At 41.5% G+C, this 23897-nt stretch overlaps 1 protein-coding gene across 6 annotated transcripts in view; it reads right to left on the bottom strand.

The window, feature by feature from the left end:
* The window catches only part of FERMT2 (FERM domain containing kindlin 2), a 100585-nt gene that overhangs the window by 39114 nt on the left and 37574 nt on the right, over positions 1-23897 (bottom strand). For all 6 annotated transcript variants that reach the window (XM_073350112.2, XM_073350106.2, XM_073350108.1 and 3 more), the window contains exon 3: positions 19133-19366. In XM_073350112.2, coding sequence (XP_073206213.1) covers positions 19133-19366 — 234 coding nt within the window. The remainder of the gene's footprint in view (positions 1-19132; positions 19367-23897) is intronic.

The following is a 23897-nucleotide window of genomic DNA, read 5'->3' as shown; positions in this document are numbered from 1 at the left end:
ATCACTGTACAAGCTTCCCATTGACAATAGTGGTTTGCTGTGGATAGCATGTAGGTTACCCCAGCCACAGCACTATAATTAAAATTGGAACTTGGCTCTCACCACATAAATGAGTTGGCACATCTGCATTATGCTCTAATGAGACAGGTGTTTTTTAGTCTTCTGGTTGATTTCCATACTTTTTGGCATCCTCCTGCACTAGAAACTTGCTAGGGAAATGCCAGGATAAAAAGTAAGAATCACGGATGCACTCTGAGCTAATTGCCCAGTGTTTGCTTTACAACAATCAGTCACAGTTGAGGATCAGATAGCTGCAGTACTCTAGTGAAGGCTAGCTATATCCATCAAACCTGAGGGTTTGTCTACACTTACAGCACTGCAGGGGCAAAAGTTTACCAGAGACACTACCTATGCCGATGGAAGAGCTTCTCCCATTGGTGTAGGTACTCCATCTCCTGGAGAGGCAGCAGCTGTGTTGACAGGAGAAGCCCTCTATACCAGCAGTTAGGTCGGTATAAGTGTATTGCTCCGAGGTGTTGCTTTTCAAACACCCCTAAGTTACACACTTATACTGACATAAGTTTGTAATGCAGGCCAGGGCTAAGTGCTTAAACCCCAGGACTGCTCCTTTCAGACCCAACTCTCCAGTATAAATATCAGTGCTAGCCATCTTACTTCAAGCGTGATGACAAACTATGTATTCACTTTTTTTTGTCCTGCATTTTAAATATAGTGCTATTATGCTGCTGCTGGGGTTCTTCCCTGTGCAGTACTCAGTGAAAATAAGTGTAGTTACAATAAAAAGAAAATAATACAAGTTACAAAGAAAAATATTTACTGCATTTTCCAAGGTAAGATGGCTATTATTGGTCTGCCTTTTGATATCTAGTATTTGTATTTTATTCTAGTTTGTTTTTTTTTTTTTTAAACTACATACCCAGTGACAGGATAGATCATGTTTCCTCAGTGCTGCTGAGGCTTCTTGTGCCAATAATCTGACTATTAAAGCACCCCAAATACCGACTTCAATAGTTATGAAGAAGCTGTTCTGTTCCATCACGTCAATTTAAGGATTAAGAGTTCCCTGCAGCACACATTAACATTGTAATGACTCCAACCACCAACTGTGTGAATGAAACACACTTTTAGAAGCTGAGTTTCTTTTATGTAAGCCACTGTTAACTATAAGCACTCTGTGCATTTTTTGTTTTCAGGCTCTGATTTAGAGAAAAACCACCCAAGGCCACCTTCTGTCCTAGATGTTCTCAAATATCTAGGTGAGCCAGTTTGCTTAGCATACACAAGGCATTCTCAAACATGGTCATTGTGTGGACCACAGTATACAAGATTGTTTCAGACCACCATACATCTTATTTATGATAGTGCAACATCCTTGTGGTAAACACTGCAACTGCTTCTATGGAAAATGGTAGTAAAGTATTTCCGAGTTTTAGTTGTCTAACATATTTAGTCCTTTTTGAAAAGGTTTAAATCAGTCGACTTTTGCACTTTCCCCTCTTCCTTGACTTAAGCCTCCTTAATTTACTTATTCTTACTTTAAAAAAAAAACAACAAAAAAAACCCCAAACGCCCACACATGCTTTAGATACCTTGACACAGTTAAGTTTAGTTTCACTAAACACATGTATTTTGTGCCTTATTCAAAGTGATAACTAGGGTGTATATGTAGCTAGTTATATTGATAAATTATTGTACACAATATAAATGCATACACTATGCAAAATCTGTTGGAATATCTGAGATTGTTGTGCAAGAGGTAGTTAAACTAGAAATAGCATAAAAAAATCAAGGCAACTGCAATTTTATATTCCTATGTTTGTTTACAGTACATTAGCAACTGATATTCCCTTTCAGCTGAAAGCCAGCATTAGTTTCTGGAGCAAAAAATCATTCAAATGAGATTCAAGAGACAAATAGGCTTCCAAAGGGTGGGCTATAAACCAGCCTAGTCTTCTGAAAGCAATTCATTCTGGAAATTAACCAACATTGACCATCTGATTTCAAAGCAAGTTTTTACCATTTTCTCCCAGTCACTTATGATACTCCCTTCAGATGGAGATATATTGAGATTACATATAGAAAGTTTTAGGAAGCTGCCTTAAAAATGTGTTACCAGATCACTAGTAAAAGATATATACTTTTTTAAAAAACTAAAAGGGTATTATCTTATTACTCATAAAAGTTTGACAACTTCTAGCAGAGTTAAACTACTGGCACAAATTCCACAGCCATTATATCCATTTCTCAGCAGTCTCATAAATTTAGCATTGCTTACCCAGAAACTCTAGGAATTTTAGCCCATTAGATAGCCATTTTAAAATGTATTTTTTTTCCCACCTCAGAGCCTGTAATAGCTTCAATGTGACTACTAAGTCAAGTCTTCCCCCAGACAAGTAATTCAAAAGGAATTCCTTAAGGAAAAGCTAGCAACATGATTTTAACTTAAGTTAGAAATATGAAACAAAATTGACGTAGAAAGCAACAATCAATAAACAACACATTTTATTGAAGTACTTTTTAATCATTCAGTAAATTATTGGGGTGGGGGGAGAAGGTCTGTGTTCTACTACATATGATTAGTACATTTACAGAGGATCTTAAAACATGTTTTGAATAAAGAAACGGCCTTGGCAAACATGGTGTTTAGTTTTTGTAGCTAAAGCAAATAAGTTCCAGGAGTTTAAGGACTACCAGATGGTAGTACTGTAGTTAATTAGAAACTGGGACAAAAAGTAGCTATATAGCTCCAGATCCAGATCCCAGTACTTATTTTAACCATATAAAGCAAGAGAGACTCCCTTAATGGGTAGAAGTGGTATAAAACACTTTAAGTCCTTCAAATAGGTTTGCACTTTTAACCAAGTTTCAGGTCACTTGACACCTGTATAGGTTAGTTTGCTGAAATAATTCACTGTTAAATATATCCAGTGAATGGGGTAAAATATATCAAAGGCATAATCTCAGTGGGAAGTGAATAATTAAAGTCAACTGGATTTCTGCACTTTATTTCAGTGGAAGCAGGTTCTCACCCGCATAAAGTCACTTTGAAGGGACAGTGCTCCAGTAAACAGTTGGCAATTCAGGAGAAATGTCACTGTGATCATGTGAGGAAGCTGTACTGAAAGTATAGTATTTTTACAGCTATGCCAGTCCTACTCTATTATCAGCAATTTTGTCACCATGAGGTTGTGGGGTTTTTTTTTAAGTCTATCATTTTGCACAAGAAACAACAGGACTGTACGAGACAAAGTTCAAAGTTCTATCTAGATTTTTGTATTTTTCTAAAGTTTATAAGGGCTTGTTTCTTTACACCATACTATTATTATTTTAAGTAAATGTATGATAGCCCCTCTGTTAACTCACTCACACAAATATGCTGGCAAACCCGGCAAAGGTTATGTTGTGAATGTGCCATTAAAAACAATCTGCAAAAATATGTTGCAGTGCACATGGATATGAAAAAGTTGTGGATTGAAAAACTGGACACAGGTTTCTACAGATGTCTCGATCAGTTATCTGTTTAAAAAGTCTTCACTATACTTCTGTAAAGGTCTAGGATTAGTTTGCAACAGAAATAGCGTCTTAGAACACTACAATTTGACATACAGGCCTGAAAGGGGGGTGGGGGGAGGGGGAAGAGAGGAAGATGTTCACAAGCCAGATCCTGTTACACTTTTCACATTATCCAGATCCCTTTAGCAATCAGCCATTTGGCTTGGGCAGAATAATCCAAGCTACTCAAATATTTTAAAGGGAAAAAACCAAACACACACACACACACACACACACGAAGAGTGTTCATTTTTCAAAGGAGAAAGATCCCTCTTGTAAAAAAACTAGAGTACAAACATTTCAGAGTGTTTATTTCAGAAATGTAGGTGGGAAGATGTCCCACCAACTTAAAATGTTCATGCTTTTATTATCCTTTTCAGCCCTTGGGTCAAGTGACAACCTTCCCCTTCATTGTATCTTGATTTTCTAGGGCCTGAAATGGCTTGTGGCTGACCAGAGGCTCCATCTCTGGTGGGAGACATTTCCTTAGTCTTTGCCTTTTGTTTAGTCTTCAATTTCTTTTTGAGCCCTTGTGATGAGAATTTCTCTTCACCCACACACCTTAGACATTAGACAGGATTTCAAGTATTTAGTGCTATTACCACTATTTGTAATTTCCATGGACCACCACCCCAAGTAGCCCCAGGGGACTGGGATTTAAAGAAAAAAAAAAGTACCTTCAGAGTGTGGACTTGTTATATGAACTTTAGATAGACTCTACATGGAAGCAAACAAGTGTTGGAATTTGACTTTTAAAGTCTAAATCTTTTGGGACCTGTCTAGCTAACAGACTGGTCCTCTCACCTCCCTCCACTGACAGCAAAGTAGCTGACATCAGTAGAAAAGTTTAAGCAGAAACCCTGGATTTAAATGGGAAGGGGTGAGTGGCAGGGCATTCTCTCTACACCAGCTCCCCTCCCCCCAGCCTGATAGTGCCTATACTGGTTAACTTTCACAGCCCACAGCAAAGCACTGACCACCCCTCCCCTAACCAGATTCTTGAGGAAACCGATTGTTTGAGGAATACAAAGGAACAGCAATGAGAGGACTCTGGTTTTTTTTTAACCTGAGTCTTTAGGCCCAAATTCTCTGTGGTTTGAGAAATTCCTGCCTTCAGACTTGCAAGGTTCTTGTATTATTTGTGATTAAAGGGCTTGGGAAAGAAGACATGAAAATAAATGAAACAAGGGTCCTCTGATCAGAACTGCCTGCCTCAATATGCAAGGTTATCAGTCATGAGAAGATTAACAGAACTCTAATTGCAGATTTTAACATGCCTGATTAGGCAAAAATCTTCTTAGAAGTTCTGCTAACATAAGTCACATCAGATCTAAAGGAGGGGAGGGAAGCTACTTTTACATAAGGATACAACTACCCAATGTGCTATTTCATAGAGTTTTAGTCTAAATGTGCATGCACAAATCAAAGTAAGTGATGTTGAAAATATAGATGAACATTCAACTGATGACACATTTCTACAGTCTGAATATATACCACGAAGAACCCTCAAAACTTTGAAGTGGGTTTTAGCCCACGAAAGCTTATGCTCAAATCAATTTGTTAGTCTCGAAGGTGCCACAAGTACGCCTCGTTCTTTTTGCCGATACAGACTAACACGGCTACCCTCTGAAACCTCAAAACTTTGAAATTGTTAACATTTATGCTGGTTTCCCATAGCTTAAAACCCAGTTGGAAAAATGAACTTGAGAAAAATCTTCTCCACAGTATGATTTATTCAGACTCCCCATGCCCGGGATCTCTAAACGATCAGGAAGATGTTTAAACATACAAATCCTCTACAACTTTATTTTTCAAAGCTACACACTACAGCAGTCAGTCAGCCAGCGTCTAGGAGAAATCCTCATTTTAGCGCTGAAGCCATTCCCCTAAAGTAGGAAGCGTGTTTTGAAGTGGGAATGTTTCTCAGATAGGTCACCATTGTCTGGAACCAGTGAGTCAGAAGTTAGGGCTGTTACACATCAGCATGACAATTCTTAGAAAAAATGAAACCTCAAAAGCCACCCCCTCACCATTTCAGACTTAAAACTCTGCTTTTTCTGCATGCAAGTGAAGTTCTATGGACCATGTTTCATGGCTTAAGTTTATGCAGTTATGGACTTAACTAATCAATCAGCCTCTCACAGTTTGTATGGTAACTTCCAACTTATCTGTATGTATATATATATATATATCTTACTATATGTTCCATTCTGCGTATCCGATGAAGTGGGCTGTAGCCCACGAAAGCTTATGCTCGAATAAATTTGTTAGTCTCTAAGGTGCCACAAGTTTTACAGTGAATGCCAAAGGCAAAATAAAATAATAATAATAAATAATAATATTGCTTTTCAAGTCACTTGAGGTGATAAAAAAAAAACCAGTAGCTATGTTAGCAGTTGTACATTATTAGACCATACAACAGGTCACAATATGCTCTTAATGAGATTTACTTGCGTCAGAGATAGTAAGAGACAGGGCTTGTATAGATGGTTGGGTAGTACACATAAGTGGGGTGTGAATTCTAATATGCAGCCAGTTGTGCATTAACTGGCCCATGTAAACCTTGTAGGCATGCACTAAAAAGTTCCTCAGTGCATGTTAACAGTGTCCCATTTTCAACAGTACTATGTTACCATGCACTGTGGAACTTTTAGTGTGCGCCAGCAGGGTCTACCTGGGCCACTTCGTGCACAACATGGAACGCCTTAGAATTCACACCCCACTGCCACGCTGTGTACAGCAGCTCACTGTATTCAGTACATTTATTACAGATTGTGCAGTTGGCCAATTGTTTAGACATTTATTTGGGCTAAGGCCAACTGTTCTCTTGCCTCCAAGGTAGAAGCAGCAATTTGAGGACAGTTCTTCCAAAGAAAGGTCTCTTGAAGTGTCCAATAACCTCTGAGGATGCAGGGCAAATTGGATCTGGTTCCAACCCTCTGAAAAATGCGGCTGTGAGAAATGAAAAGACTGAAGGGATAGGGGGAGCAAGAGAAGGACTAGAACAGATACTCTAACCTCCTCCTCTCCAGATTCTTAACACTGCAACCATGCAGCTCCTCAAGTCCATTCAAAAAGCTATGGCCACCATATTCCTAGCCCACCACTTAGATCATTGGGAAGGGAGGAGACTCTCTCATGAACATCAAGATTTTATGATCATTTTATAATGGGGAAAGTAGTTTTGTTCTTGCTATCTGTTCATTTAAAATTAGCATGTTTTGCGCTCAACCTTCAACACGCAAAATATAGTTTACACTTGGGCAGAGATCAGAAGTGGAAAATTTTAGCCCAAAAGGCTCAAAAGTTAGGCGACTCTAAACAGAATGGAAATGCCTAGGGAAGTTTCACGATAGCTGTTGTAATACACCAGTTATAATAGAACTGTAAATGATTTTTATTAAGATACCTCCCCTTTTTTCAATACCGAAGTCTTCCATTCCTGCCACTTACTGCCTATGAAGTGAAGAAAGTAGCTACGAGCCATGCAGAATTAAAAGGGGGCTCAGGAGGAGAAAAGAAGAACTACAGCAATACCAAGTGTATTATATCATAAGACAGTCCAGAAATAGAACAGTCTGCTATTGTTAAACATTCTGATAATTTCCACAAGTGGGATAAGATCCCCAATTTTTTACCTCAAGTTAGCTAGATGCCTTTTAGAGTACACACACATATCCCTCCCTCCCCCACAAAAGCCCTTTTTGCTTAAAAAACAAAACCAAACCCCAACAACCAACCAAAAAAACCTCTTGAAGTGTAGTTAGAGTTAAATTAAGCTCGTTAGAGTAAACAAAGTGAGTAAATCCAGTTCTTCTCTGCACCAGACCATACAGAGAATTGTAAGAACTGCAACAATACCAAGTTTGCCAGCATTTACTGGTGCTTTCAGAACATGATCTGCACAGTATTTTAAAAACTGGCCATGCCAACTTCACAGTAAGGGAGAAAAAAAATCCACTGATTCTTGTTACCTGTTACCTAAGGTTACCTGACAGGAAGAAAAGAGGGGGAGGAGGGAAATCTTTTTTCCCTCCAACCTTGCTTACTTTGTGGATAGTCAGTTGTATTATTTTCCTTTGTCATCAGTTTTGTATGTTTGTCTGGGTTTTTTTCACACAACAATACATAAGACAAAAGCCATCTAAATATAGGAAAATGCAACTGCAAAAGCCACAAAAACTGATCAGTGCAGATTAGTACTTAGAAAAAACAAGACTAAAATTTAAAGTTGACAGTGGCCCTTTAAATGGAAAGTTTCTCTTCCATTCATATCCCCCTCCAATACATTTGGAAATTGTTACATCATTACCAGATCCTCTCCTGGTAGCAAGACTGCAAACATATACTTTGTTAATTCTTCATTAGCTCTCTGTCTATAATGGAAACTGGTATACTCTAGTTCAAGTGCTTTTTTCTTTAGAGGCTTTCCCAGTGTCATTAATTGCTCAGAGTCATAAGGACTTTCATTAGATCCATGCTGTATACCCTGGAGCACTCAAAAAGCTTTATCAGCATTCCATTGATATTTTTGTTTCCAGAAAGCAACGGAAAGACGGGAACGCCAGGATGAGGCTGCCCTTGGAGCAGTTTTAGGGAAGGAGCTGCACCTATGATCAGTTACCCATTTGCAGTCTTTAAGAAAAGTAGAGACTGAGCCAGTGTTGGAAAACCCTAAGATATACAGAAGCTACAACATGCTACTTAGAGATCAATAACAAGACTTCTTTATGTTTGCAACAGAAGCAGGACAAGTACAGTATAACATTCTCCCCCACCTCCTGGTTTTATATTAACTCTCCATTGTGAGCACTACTTATAAAAGTTGCAAATATAGCTTTTCTAGTTTCAGCGAAAACCTACTTCATGTTTGCTTGTTTGTGTATTATCAGCAAGAATGGGCAAAGTTCTGGGAACAGCATATGTTTGTTTCTCGGAGCACCAAGCAATTTACATTTATAAAAATAGGATTTTTTTTGGAGGAAGTTGGAGGACATTCTATACTGGAGGAGACGTCATTTTGAAGAGGTAGGTCAAATTTGGTGTCTAGACTACTCGAGAAGATTTGTATTCCACAGCTCTGCTTGCATCACTGCCCTTCAAAATGCCCGTGCCACACAGTATCAGCTTGCATTTAGTGGTCATATGCAACACTAGTTTGTTAGGAATGAACCAGATTTTACTCCTCTTAGCTTTCCCCTTGTCCATCAATCATACAGCATATGGCAGCTTGTTATATTAAATTAAATGTCCTCTCCCAGCAGATTGCAACACAAGAACTAATAAAAGAACAGACATGTCAGCACTGAGAATTTCAGCATGGAGTAGACTGCAGTAATTTAACTAACCTGTATTGCAGGATTAAATTAGTGCCTCTACATAATACAGGAAGATATACATTTTAGTAGCAATGTGTTTGAGTTCTATCAAAGAATCGCACAGGTAGCTGAACAAACATGCCTTTTCTGCACAGCTTCCCTCTCCCTGTACCCATGCATCATCTCTCTCCAATTTTATTTCTTACTTCAGGGCGGGGAAGGGGAAGGGAATTTTCTTCTAGGCACTTCCACTTCCTATTTATTTCCTTCCTTTCCAAGACTAAGGAAGAGAAAGGGGAGCATATAGCCACACACCACTCCTCCCCCCCGTGGAGAAGAGCGACATCCCTGTAGTGCGCAGTTACTTCTGACCCAGGGAACAAGTATGCTTGGAAGGCAAACAAATGACATTTCATCTTCCACCAAGGATAAGTTTGGGGCCTGAACTACTGAAGGATAAGAATTTTTCAAGGCTATGGTGTACTTCCAGTACATCGCCTCACCCTAGTTGGGTCAGTCTCCTCTCATATTTTGGTTCCCCCAATGATAGCATCTCCCCTGGTGTAGAAGATAATGGTATTACAGTCAGCCTCACTCTACAGCTCCAGGACCAGAACTATGGGCAGGAACAGCAGACGCAATGGAGAAATCCTTTGCATTTGCAATTTTTAGTTTGCTTTTCCTCTCGCAGCAGATAAAATTTCCTGCCTTGGGCCTCTTATTCCTTCCAGAATACTGGTAACTGCTGTAGGCAGCAGCGGAGTAAGTGGGAGCCTCCTGCAAGAAAGCTGTAAAAGGGCATGGGAATACGCAAGGTTTCCATGGCCCCATAATCAAATAAAGCCATTATGCAATGCAGGCTGTTCCTGTGAATAGTTATGTGACGCATTCAGCCACCACTAAGACTTCTGCAATCTTATATACAGAGTTATTTCTCCTGAGCAGCAGCAGTGCTGTACAGTGCACGGCAGTCACGTTCTCCGCCCTGAAGAGCTTACAGTCTAAATTGAAGTGAGAGATTTTCCCCACTCACACTGCAGACTCCTGCACAAGAAAGGGCTGTCCAAACTCCACAGCTATATCCTAAAATGAATAGGAATATTTTAGGAGTTGTTTGCTGTATAGAAAAAAATCAGAGAAGTCTGTGAGAGGAGAAGGCACATAATCTCCTTATCTGTCTCATAATCATAGATCATAGAATCATAGAATATCAGGGTTGGAAGGGACCTCAGGAGATCATCTAGTCCAACCCCCTGCTCAAAGCAGGACCAATCCCCAATTTTTGCCCCAGATCCTTAAATGGCCCCCTCAAGGATTGAACTCACAACCCTAGGTTTAGCAGGCCAATGCTCAAACCACTGAGCTAGTATACCCTACAATACTGCATCTCCCATCAATCTGTATCTAGGGGAAGGCAAAATAAGAATACAGAACTGCAAAGGTGTTATCCTTACAGGTAGGATCTCATACAGGCACACAAAAATTGTTTTTTAAAAAGCAGAGTTTTACTTTCTCTGTAGTCCCTACTGTGAGATTAAATTTTTCAGGTGCAGTCTTCAGCACCTTATTGCCCTACAGGTTCTGTTCCAAAATGAACTGTCAGCAAGAACACCTGCCTGAGAAATTCTATCACTGGACACGGGAGGTAGGGATAGGTCTCACTTCTATTCTCACAGGCCCTACTCTAGGAATTATATTCCCCATGTCTTGGGGTAATTGGGGAGGCATCTGGTAGATTCTGCCCTTTGGGCCATTAGACCCTTCACTTGTCTGGTAAAGCCCATTCAGTTCCACAGGGCCTTCAGCACAGTAGGATGGCAGGAAGCCAGATCTCAGGCACATTGCAGCAGCAAATTCTACTCACTCCTGCCACCAGAGGCCAGAACTGAGAAGTAAAAAAAAAGTGTCCCAAATCTTTTGGGCAAGCTGCTAGTGAAGTCCAAGGGCTACAGCAGAAATGTGTACAGACAAAAGGGTCATGACTCCTGCCATACCTTCTAATCTCACAAGATCATATGTGCAGAGTTACTCCCATGAGGTGACCTGTCCACCAGATCCAATGGGGGAGGAAGCAACACCTGCTGTCTCAGAAGAGCACCAAAGGAAGAGAAGAGGGGGTAAAAGTCACCTGTCAATGACCGTAGTAGTCCTTGGGAATTACTTTAGACTGCACAAGATGAATAGGATAATCAATTACCTGTCTATATTAATACACTAGAAGGGCACATTGGTTTTAGAAGTTGAGTTTAAAAATGTGTTTCTAGAAGTCTAGAGGCCAGCTAATACACACAGTCACAAAAGGCTTTTGTCAAAACTTCATGAGCCAGTCTACCAAGTTCCAGCTCTTGTTTTTTTAACAAAGTGGCTACTGTAATAGATATGATGCTGTTCGCTATAAGAAACTATAGCTAATTGACTGTATTGAAACCAGTATGCTAGGCCCCTCAGGACCTTGATTGCGAAGAAGGCTGTAATCGTAATGGAAGCAGTGCCAGAAGTTTACAATGCATTCATTTTATAAACTGCTGGAAGACAATAGTTCCCTACTATTAAGGCCCGTTCCAGAAAATGGGTTCATTGCAAAAAAATCAGTCATGCACTGCATTATCACATTCATTGCAAGACAGCAGAGAGTTATGGTGACACTATGCCATAAACGTCCAAGTAATTCATTTATATTCAGTGTAATTGCATTGTCAGCCATGACATGTAGCATACCACAGAAAATAGTTCAAATACTTTGTGAACTACCATTAACAGTATGGAGCTCAAGAGCCAGTTACTCCATGCCTAGTTACGCAGTTCCATTGATACAAACAAACAAACACACACACAAACACACACACAAACACACACACAAACACACACACAAACACACACACAAACACACACACAAACACACACACAAACACACACACAAACACACACACAAACACACACACCCCTCATTCCTGGTCTATTACTCTTTTGACACGTCTTCTTCTAGTGCAGTAAATTCTGCCCAAGATTCTTAGCCTTACTGTTTTTGTTCTGAGGAAGAGACCTCTCCTTTCGCCCCCTCAACAGTGACTAAAAAACACCCAAACAAGCCACTTAAGATAACTTCAAGGCACTGCTGCAAGGTACAGAAGAGTGGCCTTCCCCATGTTCCAAGAGTCAGCTTTTGAACATTGCTGCCCATCAGTCTTCATATTCAAGCGACAAATATCCAGAATAGCTAAAGTGGATCTTTTTGGCCCCTTTTCTTCTCTCTGTTCTGTAACACTCTCAAACATGGCTCTCTTTTTTTCCTCCCCCCCAACACCTCCCCGCCCTTGCTTCTCTCTCTTATTGGACATGCTTAGCAAGATTTTGATGACCTGGATAGCGAGGACACACAGTGCTATAGCTCTCCATGGGAGAGGTTTAAAATAAACATCCCCCTCCCTAAGGGAGAAGTTGCAATTCAAGTTACAGCTTTTGCCATTATTATTCAGGTCCTTCTGAACAAAGATGTCAAGAAGCTAAATTTCTAAACAGGAGGAAAGCAAGGAGAAAATATTCAGAGGGGAAGCAAACAGAAGGAGATCTCTATTGCACACACAACTGGTAACACAGCCTCTAGTTAAGATTGCCCAGCACAACTTATTATAAACAGCTCCTGTTTTCAGAGGCTTATAAAAACTGCCAGGTTTTCTTTTTGTTTGTTTGTTTTTTGGTGGGGGGGTGGGGTATGAAGAGGGTTGTGAAATTCTAGCCACAACAGTTTGGCTGTACCCAAGAATGAGGCTAGGGAAAAACGCATTGTTCTGCCTATGTTAAAAAACCTCAGGCAACTATTTCTTTGAACAACACTGGCAGCCCCATGCTTTGGAGCAGGTGGTCACATTTGTGCCAGCGACCTGCCTTTCGCCATCCTCATGAAAATCTGCGCAAGTTAAGCCTTTGGCGGGGGGAGGAGGGATAAAAATCAGTTTGCACATGCTCAGACTCACTAGACCTTCACAGCTTGATTTCCTGAAGACTCTATCCACACTGGGTATGCTCCAGCCTTGGCAGGACTTACCTGATCTGGACACCAGAACCAAAAGCAAGGAATCGGTCTCTCCTGTGCTTTCAATGTTTACCTGCTGCCACCCACGCAGTGGGGAAGAGAAGGCTGCTCAATTCAAAAGGGGGACAAGAGGACAGAGAACCAGGGAGGGGAGACTGAGACCAGAAGAAAAGCAGAGTGAATGTCAGCGATGCAGAGCGAGAACTAGAACTGGCTGAGCAGAGTGGGACAAGAAGCTGGGGTGCACACAAATCGGGGAAGAAGCCTAAGGAGGGGGACAGAGCATGGGGATGGAGGTGTGACAGGAGGCTGTGGGAAGAAGAGAGTGATCAGATGAGAAGCCAGGAGTGGGAGAAAATGGGGAATGGCTGGGCAACAAGACTAGCACTGGAATGAGAAGGCTGAGCAGCAGAGGCTGGGACTGAGATCAAGACTGGAGGGGGGAATAGTGGGAGAAAATAGAAGCAGAAGGGGTTAAGCTTGTGGGGGAAAATGGGCAGAAGAGTTTGTACCAGAAAAATAGAGCACGTTCCCTTTTAGGGAACCCAGGATTCCTGAATCTCACTGTTCTTTTGCTGTCAGCAAGTATCTGTGAAACCCTGTGGCAAAGAGGGCACGTGATCCCACTCAGTGCTGGTTTACAGAGGATTATAACCTTCTACTGCTATCGTTTGCTGCTTAAACTAATGGAGTAAAGTCTAGGCAGAGCATTTAAAACCCTGCCAGTGACCCTTATGATTGTCAACGGATGCCACATGATGGAATTTGTTTCTTCAGTTTGCTTTTTTTTTTTTTTTTTTTTTTAAAAAAGGCTAGGAAATTGCAGACAAAAACTGTTAAAAAACACACACCATTAAGTAAGGTGGCAAAAAGTCAAGCACTCACAAGTCAGGAAATGCCAGAATTCAGATTGCCTTTGCAATCTTACTTTGGCCACCTTGGGCATAGGAGTTTAATTGCATATTACATGATTTTTTTTTTTTTTTTAAATATAGACACCTGCCTTATTCAGTACTTCGGATGGACCTGCTCTGGGGATGAATTAGGGATGTTGTCTGAAGGACCTGTCTCATATTTTGTGCACAACTTGGAAGTTATTTACTATTTGTTGTACTGGCACAGACAAGTCTAAGCCTACCCACAACTAAAGGCCTGTCTCCTATGAAGAAACAGGGGCGGGAATTATGTCAAAGGATCCAGAGGGAGACACCAAGCAGAGAACTCAAAACAGTGTCCACTAGGGAGTCAGAGGGGACAGCCCAGAGGACCTCTGCCTGGAGATGTGACCAAACAAGGGAACAGAAATAAGCCCCACAGTCGTAGAGCGCACCGCTCTCCCCCTCCCCCAGCTTCCTCTTCTTGGGCTGATGGATGGCCATCTTGGTTGGTGCCAGGAGGAGGTTGAGGAGGTCCTGCAACTTTGTGGGGCCATGGATGGGGTGTGCATAAATGAGGAAGTGCAGGGAAAAGTACAGCCAGAACCTCAGTAAGAGGTTCTGGAGGAGCCAAAAGAAGGGCTGCAACCTGACGCACCCTACATAGAGGCGTGCCAGTGTCTCCCTCTTGCTGCAAAAGATAGACTGATGTTGGGGGAGTTTGTGGACTGTGCCAGGTACACGCCTGCGCTCATGGCTCCGTGGAAAAGCTGCCTACTAATATCCCTAGAGGGCTGTGGAGTAAAGGTTGGTCCACAGGGGTTCCTTGCCCTCCTCAGGTGGCAGCAGGTCCCGCCAGTTGGTGTGAGGGCAGGACACGACAGCGAGGAAATGGACGGTAAGAAGCACACACACTCCCTCTCATCATAGTCTAGGAGGTCAGAGTCTGATACCATCAGCCAGAACCATCCTCTGGTGCACCAATGGGGGCTCTACAACCTGCACACTCGGGTGTGGATTGTGTAGTACGGATCCTGCTAGGAGTTCTTCCCCCTCAGCAGCTGCTATGGACCTACTTGCTGAGCAGCTCAGACAGGTCTCCTGTTGGAAGATGTGTAGTGAAGGACACAGGGGATTAGAGGAAGAGAAAGAACGGTCTCATGGTTAAGGCACTTAAATACTGTCCTAGGGAACTGAATCCTATCGCTTCCTATTCCAGAGTTCTTATGTGATGCTAGTCGAATTGCTTAAACAAACAAAAACTTTCCAGAGGTGGTCACTATTTGTGTATTCCTCATTTTCTGGGTGCTGGAATGGAGACTGTAGGGTCTGATTTGCAGACATGCAGAACACTCACAATTGTACCTGAAATTGGTGGGAGTAGCGCTCTGAAAGTGCTCTACAATGCTAAGTAAACTTGGGGGAGGGAAAAAGGAGGGAAAACCGATTCAAGACATTCCAAATTGGGTGCCCAAAATTAGTGGATACTTTTGACCTTTGTCTTCGTGTCTCAGATCCTTATCTATAAAATGGGGATAGTAATACCACCTCATCTCGGGGGGTGGGGGACTGTGAAAATAAAATATTTGTGAAGCACTCAGATTCTGCAATGATGAGCACCACAGAAACCCTCATGAGGAAATTAATACTTCTGCTCTGAATACATAGATTGTATATAGTGTGCAATCAATAAAGGATGGAGACACACTGAACACTGAGAATACAAAAAGAAAAAAAAAAAAGAGTAGCTGTAGCTCACGAAAGCTTATGCTCAAATAAATTTGTTAGTCTCTAAGGTGCCACAAGTCCTCCTTTTCTTTTTGTGGATACAGACTAACACGGCTGCTACTCTGAAACCTGAGAATACAAAAATATTCCATTACTGCTCATTAAGTGAGCAGTGACAATCCTGTGCACGGAATTGAACGTTTGGAAAAGAAAAATAATATGTGATCATGTAATTAGCATAATGCATGCATACAAGGGGCCAAATTAAGGTGCACTGTGCAACCTTAATTCTGACATTTCGTAATTTTAATAAATAAATTCACCTTTCAAATGCAACAACAATACACCTGTTAAATGTAATGTTCTAAAAATATAACTACTTAACTAGCTTGCTCACCATGATTCACAGCATCAAGGATTACAGTCACTTAACTATACAATTCAGTGGATCCTAAGTGTTCTGGGGGTTAAAAGTAAGCGTACCATTACAGCCAAAACACAAGGGAGTGATTTAGTCATTAAAACAGTTTTTCTCCTGCACTCTGATTCAGACAACACTGGATTATAAATGGCTCCATTTTTAAAGTCAGATAAAAAGGGGACACTGCAGGAAGGTAAGTACCACTGGTGGGATTACTATTGGCTATTTTCAGGGTTAAACTGGACAAATCTCAAAATAATCAGCAAAATACTGGCTACAAAAATTAGCCTCTCCCCCATCTGCACTCAGATACTACAGAGGTTGGCAGCAGTAGAGAACTGCAACATAGGAAATGCTTTTTAACCCATCATCTCCTTTTAGAGTTTTATATTTCGTATTCCTCTTTCTCCTGACCTGGGAAAAGGGGAGGGGAGAGAAGACATTATTCTGGAGAGCAAAAGAAGCGTGAGAAAAAACACAAACAGGATACCCTTGAGAAATGATGGAAAATGACACAAGAAGCCAAGATGGCAGCTTCCTACTGGGTTGAAAAATAAAATGCAACCTCTTTCAGACTTCCCTTGATGCAAGCAGAAGGGAGATTGCTCAAAGTCTTTGAACCCATGCTTAGGGCTGAGAAGGAACGCTTGGGCTTACTACTCAGTATACAAAGGAAACCGTTCTTCGGTTTCCCCAAAACTGGAACTAGATGTAGGTTTCTTTTCTGGGAAGCTAAACTTGTTGTCCGACATGTCAGGTCGAGTAAAATCCAGGGTTCTTTAAAAAGAGAGGAACCTCCCGCACACACAACTCCATGCCCCAGGAGAAGAGGTACTGTAAAGAGCTGGGATGAGCTAGCCCCCCTAAAACCAAGTCTAATACTCAGCGAGCCACTAGGGAAGAACAGAGGATGCTGGTGGAAACCCTTAATGTTTTGAGCAATATAATTCAGATTGTTTGCCCAAGGGGCTTAGTTAGGTTCCTGCTACCCACACCCTTTTAGGGGAAATGAAAAAACAAACCCAGAACCTTCACCTCATCTAACCAGCCAATAAGTAGTTTAAGAACAGCAGGGCATTTGATTTTTTAGAGACCCCATTCTCACACCCAGGGGACCTTTTAGATTCTTTTCTCAGTAAGAAAAATGTGAATCCATGCTTGGGATAACCGGCTTTCTCCCCTCAGACATTCAGTAACAAATACTCCCTGGGCAGATTTGACAAGACAAAACAATCAGCCCACTTACTGAGTGGGCATTCTCTGTCGTCTTGGACTGGGAAGAAATTCTGCAAAACCAACATGCCTCAGTACTCAAACTCTTCAAAAGGTTGGGGGGTGGCAGGGAGAAGAGAGGCAAGAGATTAGGAGTGTTTCCTGCATAGCACCCAGTTGCAATGAAGAGTTACCTCTCACCTACAGAAGGTTGCCATAGAGTAGGATGGAAGAAAAGTTATTTCCAAACTAAGGGACTTCTGAATGTTTCCTTCTTAAAATATACACCAAAAAAACCCAACAAAATAACTACTACAGTTTGAGCCCTTTTAAGGTTCTGAATGTTTTGTGGCACCAGCTAGTAAGAAGAAGAAGAAGAAAAAAAAAAGCTTTCCTTGGGTGACTGTCTACATCAGACTCTCCTGATGTGACTCATTGTTACAAAAATTCACTAGCAACAAAGCAGGACCTCGTGACATCTTTAGCAAGAAAGAGTTTAATACCTAGATAGATAAGGTCTTAAAAAAGTAAAAACAAGGTATTTATTCTAAAATAATGCTGGTTAAGCTTTATTTTTTAAAAAGTAGCAATTTTCAGTTGCCATTAAAACAGCAGTAAAAAGGCTACTATAAAGAATCTTCATCAGCTTCATAGCTTGTGGATAACATTGTTATTTATGTATTGGGGGCCATGTCGTAACAGTTCACTTATAGCTGAACACTTCCTGCCTAATGACATGAATGAGTCAACCAAGAGTAATCCATATCTTCTTTTTGAAAACCAAAATAGATTTACTATGACAAAGCTCAAATTGCACACTCCGATTCGGAAGACAGCACTCTGATGCTCATTTCCTTTTGGAACGGAGACTGCCCTTGAGTGAAGGAAAGCAGTGCAATCCTCCCACAGAAGCAAGACTAACACAGACTGCGATGAGGAGATGGTAACTAGAAGGCAGTAACCACGAAACTGAAGTAAAAAACCTAAGTTAGATATTTACATATATCTACCTCTTACACATACTTCCGCCAAATCAGAATGTATTACTAATATGCACAATTTGGCAAGTGAAGAGAGAAGGACTAGACCCTGGAGACCCATGAACACCCAGGACAGGTAGTGGGGGGATCTCCACAGGAGCTTTGAAGTGAAGTGCAATCACATCAGCGGTAAGCCTAGTGTACAGGTAGAGGGTTCCTAGAGTCTCTCTTTCAGCCAGGGGTAGGAGGGATCGATATATTTTTCAATGCTATCCATAGGCTTTGGGCACACTGTTCTACATGCATCAGGCAGAACAAAAACAAAAGTACGTTCAGCAGGGGAAGATGGAACCAATGCACCAGACAGTTCTGTGGTGAAATACCAAATGGTTCTGTGGTGAAATACCCTCATTTGATCACTAATTTGCTTCTCCATTGGAGAAGCAGTGAGCCTGGCAGATAAACAACAAGTCAGCCTCTAAACTGAAATTGGCTTTTTTTAAATAAAGTTATCCAGTGTGATTTTACATCCAAATTAAGAGGCAACTCCAACAATTTTAACAAAATGACAAAATTTGAGTACAGCCTTGTTTAATAAGGACTGTTTCTCTAGGTTGTATTTGTTAAAAATTATGTTTTATCTTGATGGGCAAAATATTTTTTTTTAACCAATTAAGATAATTGATGGTCCTTAAGTGTATAAACTTTCAACTAAGTAATTACACCTACACGACTGGATTTTCATAAAAACCAAGTTATTTTATTCCCAGATTGTTGTCAGACAGTAAAACAAAGGGGGAAAATAAAACCCCACTAACATCAGGTAGCACCAGCATGTGTAACCCAAGACAGGAAAAAAAAAGTTAAACTTCACATTTGATTTTGCACAAGGCGGACACTGCAGATAAATGCCACTTTAAACTGACTAAGCAATTACAGCTGTCTAGATACCAGAAGAAGGCCTCTTAGTTTTCTAAGTATCGGATACTTACTGAACGTCTTACAGATGTCAGAGACAGCTTTGAAGACTCTATCAGAGAAATTCACTTTCACCTTCACATACTTCATATTTGGAAGCTGAAGGCGGAGTAATTTGTGTTGAGGCGTGAACTGGAGCTTAGCATCAGCTTGTATGCCATACTTATCCAAGGTCCAGTGAGTTTTAAGGAGCCAGGTTCTCTTCTTTTCCCACCATAGCGCATGATCTGACCAATCTTTCTTGACATCTAGAGGGGAAAAGTAATTTGAGAAAATAGATTAAGAACCATTTCTACTTGAAAATATATTCATTAAAATAGTGGCAGTCAACATGAAATCTGTTGTTAAATGCAGTGTAAGTACCTTTCCCAGACCTGAACAGCTCTGTGTGGCTCAAAAGCTGGTCTTTCACCAACAGAAGTTGGTCCAACAATCGATATGGTCTCACTCACCTCTTTCAAACATGAAATCTAGTCAGTTTCAAATAAGTATTTTAAGATACCTTATTTGTATTCCAATAGCACCTAGTGGCCACAACTGAAATCACTGTCCCGTTGTTTTTTTGAGGTTGTAGAAATACAGTGAGCAGTTATACAGTTTTTCTGGCAGCACCTAAGCAGTTAGCAAACCAGTATGTTGTAACCACTTGCTTTTTGAGCAAGCAGTTTTGTCTCCTTGTTTCTTTGCGCTTCCCTTGTCTGTTACATGCATCTGTTGTTTATTCTCTTCTACTTAGATTGGAAGACATTCCTTGAGGCAGGGACTGTCTCTTAAGTATCTGTACAGCACCTAGTACAGTGGGCTTCTTGGCACCACCGCAATATTAATTATTAGTGACAAGACAAAGGCTAGGGGGAAAACAGAGGAACAGAAAGTTCAAGTGACTTACTAAGGATCTCACAGCCAGACAGTAGCAGGGTAGAGAGACCTGGGTTGTTTCTAAGTCCCTGTCCAAGATCTCATACTGAAGGCATCTGCTGCTCATCTCTTTTGTCAATTTTTGAGGTTTTACAGTCATTGCCTAGGTTTATCTCCCATGTTGCAATACAAGAGATCCACACAACCAAAAGATGAAACAGGTCACCTACACAGGGACAGAAGTGTAACTAATTTTACACAAAGTGCCCTTAAATGAATAAAACGAGAACGATATTTCCTCACTTGTTACCTATAAACAATAGGGTATGAGGTTTTCAAACAGAAGCATGATTTTTTTAAACCTTCCTTTCAGAGTAATCTAGTGAAAAAATGGGATTTAACCCCATACTCTACCCCATCACAAATAGCTTGTACTAACATTAAGATACCACAGACTTTTTGAAAATCAGGCCTCTTTATAAAAGAACTCAAATTGGGGACCCCCCCACCAAACCAAAGGCATCTCAGATAACCCACACACACACCCCTGCAGCACATACTGCGTGTTGCAAAACGCAGAATGGAAGTCCACACTCCCACATGCTGTATGACACTGCCTCTGAGTCTTTTGTATTTCAGACATGACAAATGCGGTTTCCCCCATTACACTTTTAAGATAAGTATATCAACAACAATCCAAGTGCTACAGTGAACTTCTTGACATTTGTCTACAATTCCATAGGGGGAGAATATACATAGAGAATTATGACACAGCTCCTTCCTCATAATCCAACAAGCTAGTTAGATTTACTTGACATGAGGCAAGGGAGAGCGCAATTCATGAACAATGTTAGGATTTATTGCTTACACTGTTCTCTCCTTCTTCAGTCCTCCTATTATCACCTTGTCTCTCTTGACGTCTTAATACATTAGACCCGGTGTGGTAAGGCAGATCCTTAGTGTTGCCAAAATCTCATTTGCACTGGTTAAATGGTGCAAAGGGGACTTAAAGTTGCCTTAAGTGGGCAAATGAGGATCTTCCCAAGTGTGGGGGGAATCCCTGGCTGGTTTAGAACTGGTTACACACTTCTAACCCCTCCCCTCTCACAACAACATACAGAGTCGAGCCACACAGTGTGCTCTGCCAGCAAGGATCACTGGAGCAAAAACAGCATCTACAAGATTTGAGGTTATTCTAAAATTATGCTGTGGGTCAGGTCAGCTGCCAAAACTAGTGACAAAAATGCTCCCCATACCCTCAACTGGTGTGTTGAAAGCTGCTCCACTGCACTTGGGGATTCATTTTTTGAAGATAGTGGGCTATGTGTCAGCATAAAAAAAGTTTAATCAAAAATGAAAGTCCGCTATACATATTTTTATTGCAAATAAAAAACAAATCCTTCCACAGGTGGTCATCTACATGTATGCATGAGATTCCTAAAAAGTTTACCAAAATTAGAGGTTCATTCATAAAGTAAATATTTACAGTACAGTACAGCTAGTAAGAGATGTTAAGAGTAAAAAGAAGGGTTTCTTCAGGTATGTTAGCAACAAGAAGAAAGTCAAGGAAAGCGTGGTCCCGTTGCTGAATGATGGAGGCAACCTAGTGACAGAGGATGTGGAAAAAGATAATGCACTCAATGCTTTTTTTGCCCCTGTCTTCATGAGCAAGGTCAGCTCCCAGACTACTACTGCACTCGGCAGCACAGCATGGGGAGGAGGTGACCAGCCCTCCGTGGAGAAAGAAGTGGTTCGGGACTATTTAGAAAAGCTGGACAAGCACAAGTCCATGGGGCTGCATGCGCTGCATCCGAGAGTGCTAAAGGAGTTGGTGGATGTGATTGCAGAGCCATTGGCCATTATCTTTGAAAACTCATGGCTATCTGGGGAAGTCCCGGACGACTGGAAAAAGGCTAATGTAGTGCCCATCTTTAAAAAAGGGAAGGAGGAGGATCCTGGGAACTACAGGCCAGTCAGCCTCACCTCAGTCCCTGGAAAAATCATGGAGCAGGTCCTCAAGGAATCGATTCTGAAGCACTTAGACGAGAGGAAAGTGATCAGGAACAGTCAGCATGGATTCACCAAGGGCAAGTCATGTCTGACTAATCTAATTGTCTTCTATGACAAGATAACTGGCTCTGTGGATGAGGGGGACAGTGGTGAACGTGTTGTTCCTTGACTTTAGCAAAGCTTTTGACACCGTCTCCCACAGTATTCTTGCCAGCAAGTTAAAGAAGTATGGCCTGGATGAATGGACTATAAGCTGGGTAGAAAGTTGGCTAGATTGTTGGGCTCAACGGGTAGTGGTCAATGGCTCCATGTCTAGTTGGCAGCCGGTATCAAGTGGAGTGCCCCAAGGGTCGGTCCTGGGGCAGGTTTTGTTCAATATCTTCATAAATGATCTGGAGGATGGTGTGGATTGCACTCTCAGCAAATTTGCGGATGATACTAAACTGGAGGAGAGGTAGATACGCTGGAGGGTAGGGATAGGATACAGAGGGACCCAGACAAAAATAGAGGATTAGGCCAAAAGAAATCTGATGAGGTTCAACAAGGACAAGTGCAGAGTCCTGCACTTAGGACAGAAGAATCCCATGCACGGCTACAGACTAGGGACCGAATGGCTAGGCAGCAGTTCTGCAAAAAAGGACCTAGGGGTTACAGTGGACAAGAAGCTGGATATGAGTCAATAGTGTGCCCTTGTTGCCAAGAAGGCCAATGGCATTTTGGTCTGTAAAAGTAGGGGCATTGCCAGCAGACCGAGGGACATGATCGTTCCCCTCTATTCGACATTGGTGAGGCCTTATCTGGAGTACTGTGTCCAGTTTTGGGCCCCACACTACAAGAACGATGTGGAAAAATTGGAAAATGTCCAGTGGAGGACAACAAAAATGATTAGGGGACTGAAATACTTGACTTATGAGGAGAGGCTGAGGGAACTGGGATTGTTTAGTCTGAGGAAGAGAAGAATTAGGTGGGATTTGATAGCTGCTTTCAACTACTTGAAAGGGGGTTTCAAAGAGGATGGATCTAGACTGTTCTCAGTGGTAGCAGATGACAGAACAAGGAGTAATGGTCTCAAGTTGCAGTGGGGGAGGTTTAGGTTGGATATTAGGAAAAACTTTTTCACTATGAGGGTGGTGAAACACTGGAATGTGTTACCTAGGGAGGTGGTGGAATCTCCTTCCTTAGAAGTTTTTAAGGTCAGGCTTGACAAAGTCCTGGCTGGGATGATTTAGTCGGGTATTGGTCCTGCTTTGAGCAGGGGGTTGGACTAGATGACCTCCTGAGGTCCCTTCCAACCCTGATGTTCTATGGATTCTATGATCACTTGTGTATTTCATAGACTGATAGACTCTAAGGCTAGAAGGCACCAGACTGATCTATGTCCTATGTTACACTGGAAATCAGAACTACTCTCCACTCCACCCCCACAATTTCTGGGTGAATTAGATGCCTTTTAGAAAAGCATCCAGTCTTGACTGAAAATTCCAGTGATGAAGAACCCTTTTGAGCTTTTGTTAGGATTTCAGACTTTATCAACAATGAAAAGGAAGCTTACTAAAACTGCGCTGCAAAGTACATCCATTGATGGAGAGGCTTTGCCAATCCTCTGGTGTTATATTAAAAGCAGATTCTCTTATGATCAGAGAATTAGTTGACCTGAGTTACAGCCAATAGTCTTTTTACAGTACAGGCGAATCATATCACACCCGCATTTAACTTGCATCAATTCAACTATACGCGCTTGGCAAAGAAAAATAAGGTACCTGTAAATAGTGCGGGTGATTCCACTCACCATTCCACTCAATGAGCGTATGCCCCGGAGTGAGCGTGAGATGGGAGACCTGAATCTACTGTTCCCCCAGTCAGTCTCAGTTCCCTCGTGCCTCATATAGTGAGCATCTCACTGCACTGGAG

Source organism: Lepidochelys kempii, chromosome 6 (assembly GCF_965140285.1).
Source record: "Lepidochelys kempii isolate rLepKem1 chromosome 6, rLepKem1.hap1, whole genome shotgun sequence".
NCBI classification, from domain to species: Eukaryota; Metazoa; Chordata; order Testudines; family Cheloniidae; genus Lepidochelys; species Lepidochelys kempii.
Note: the sequence above shows the minus strand (reverse complement) of the source record. Positions and strands in the feature narration are given on the sequence as shown.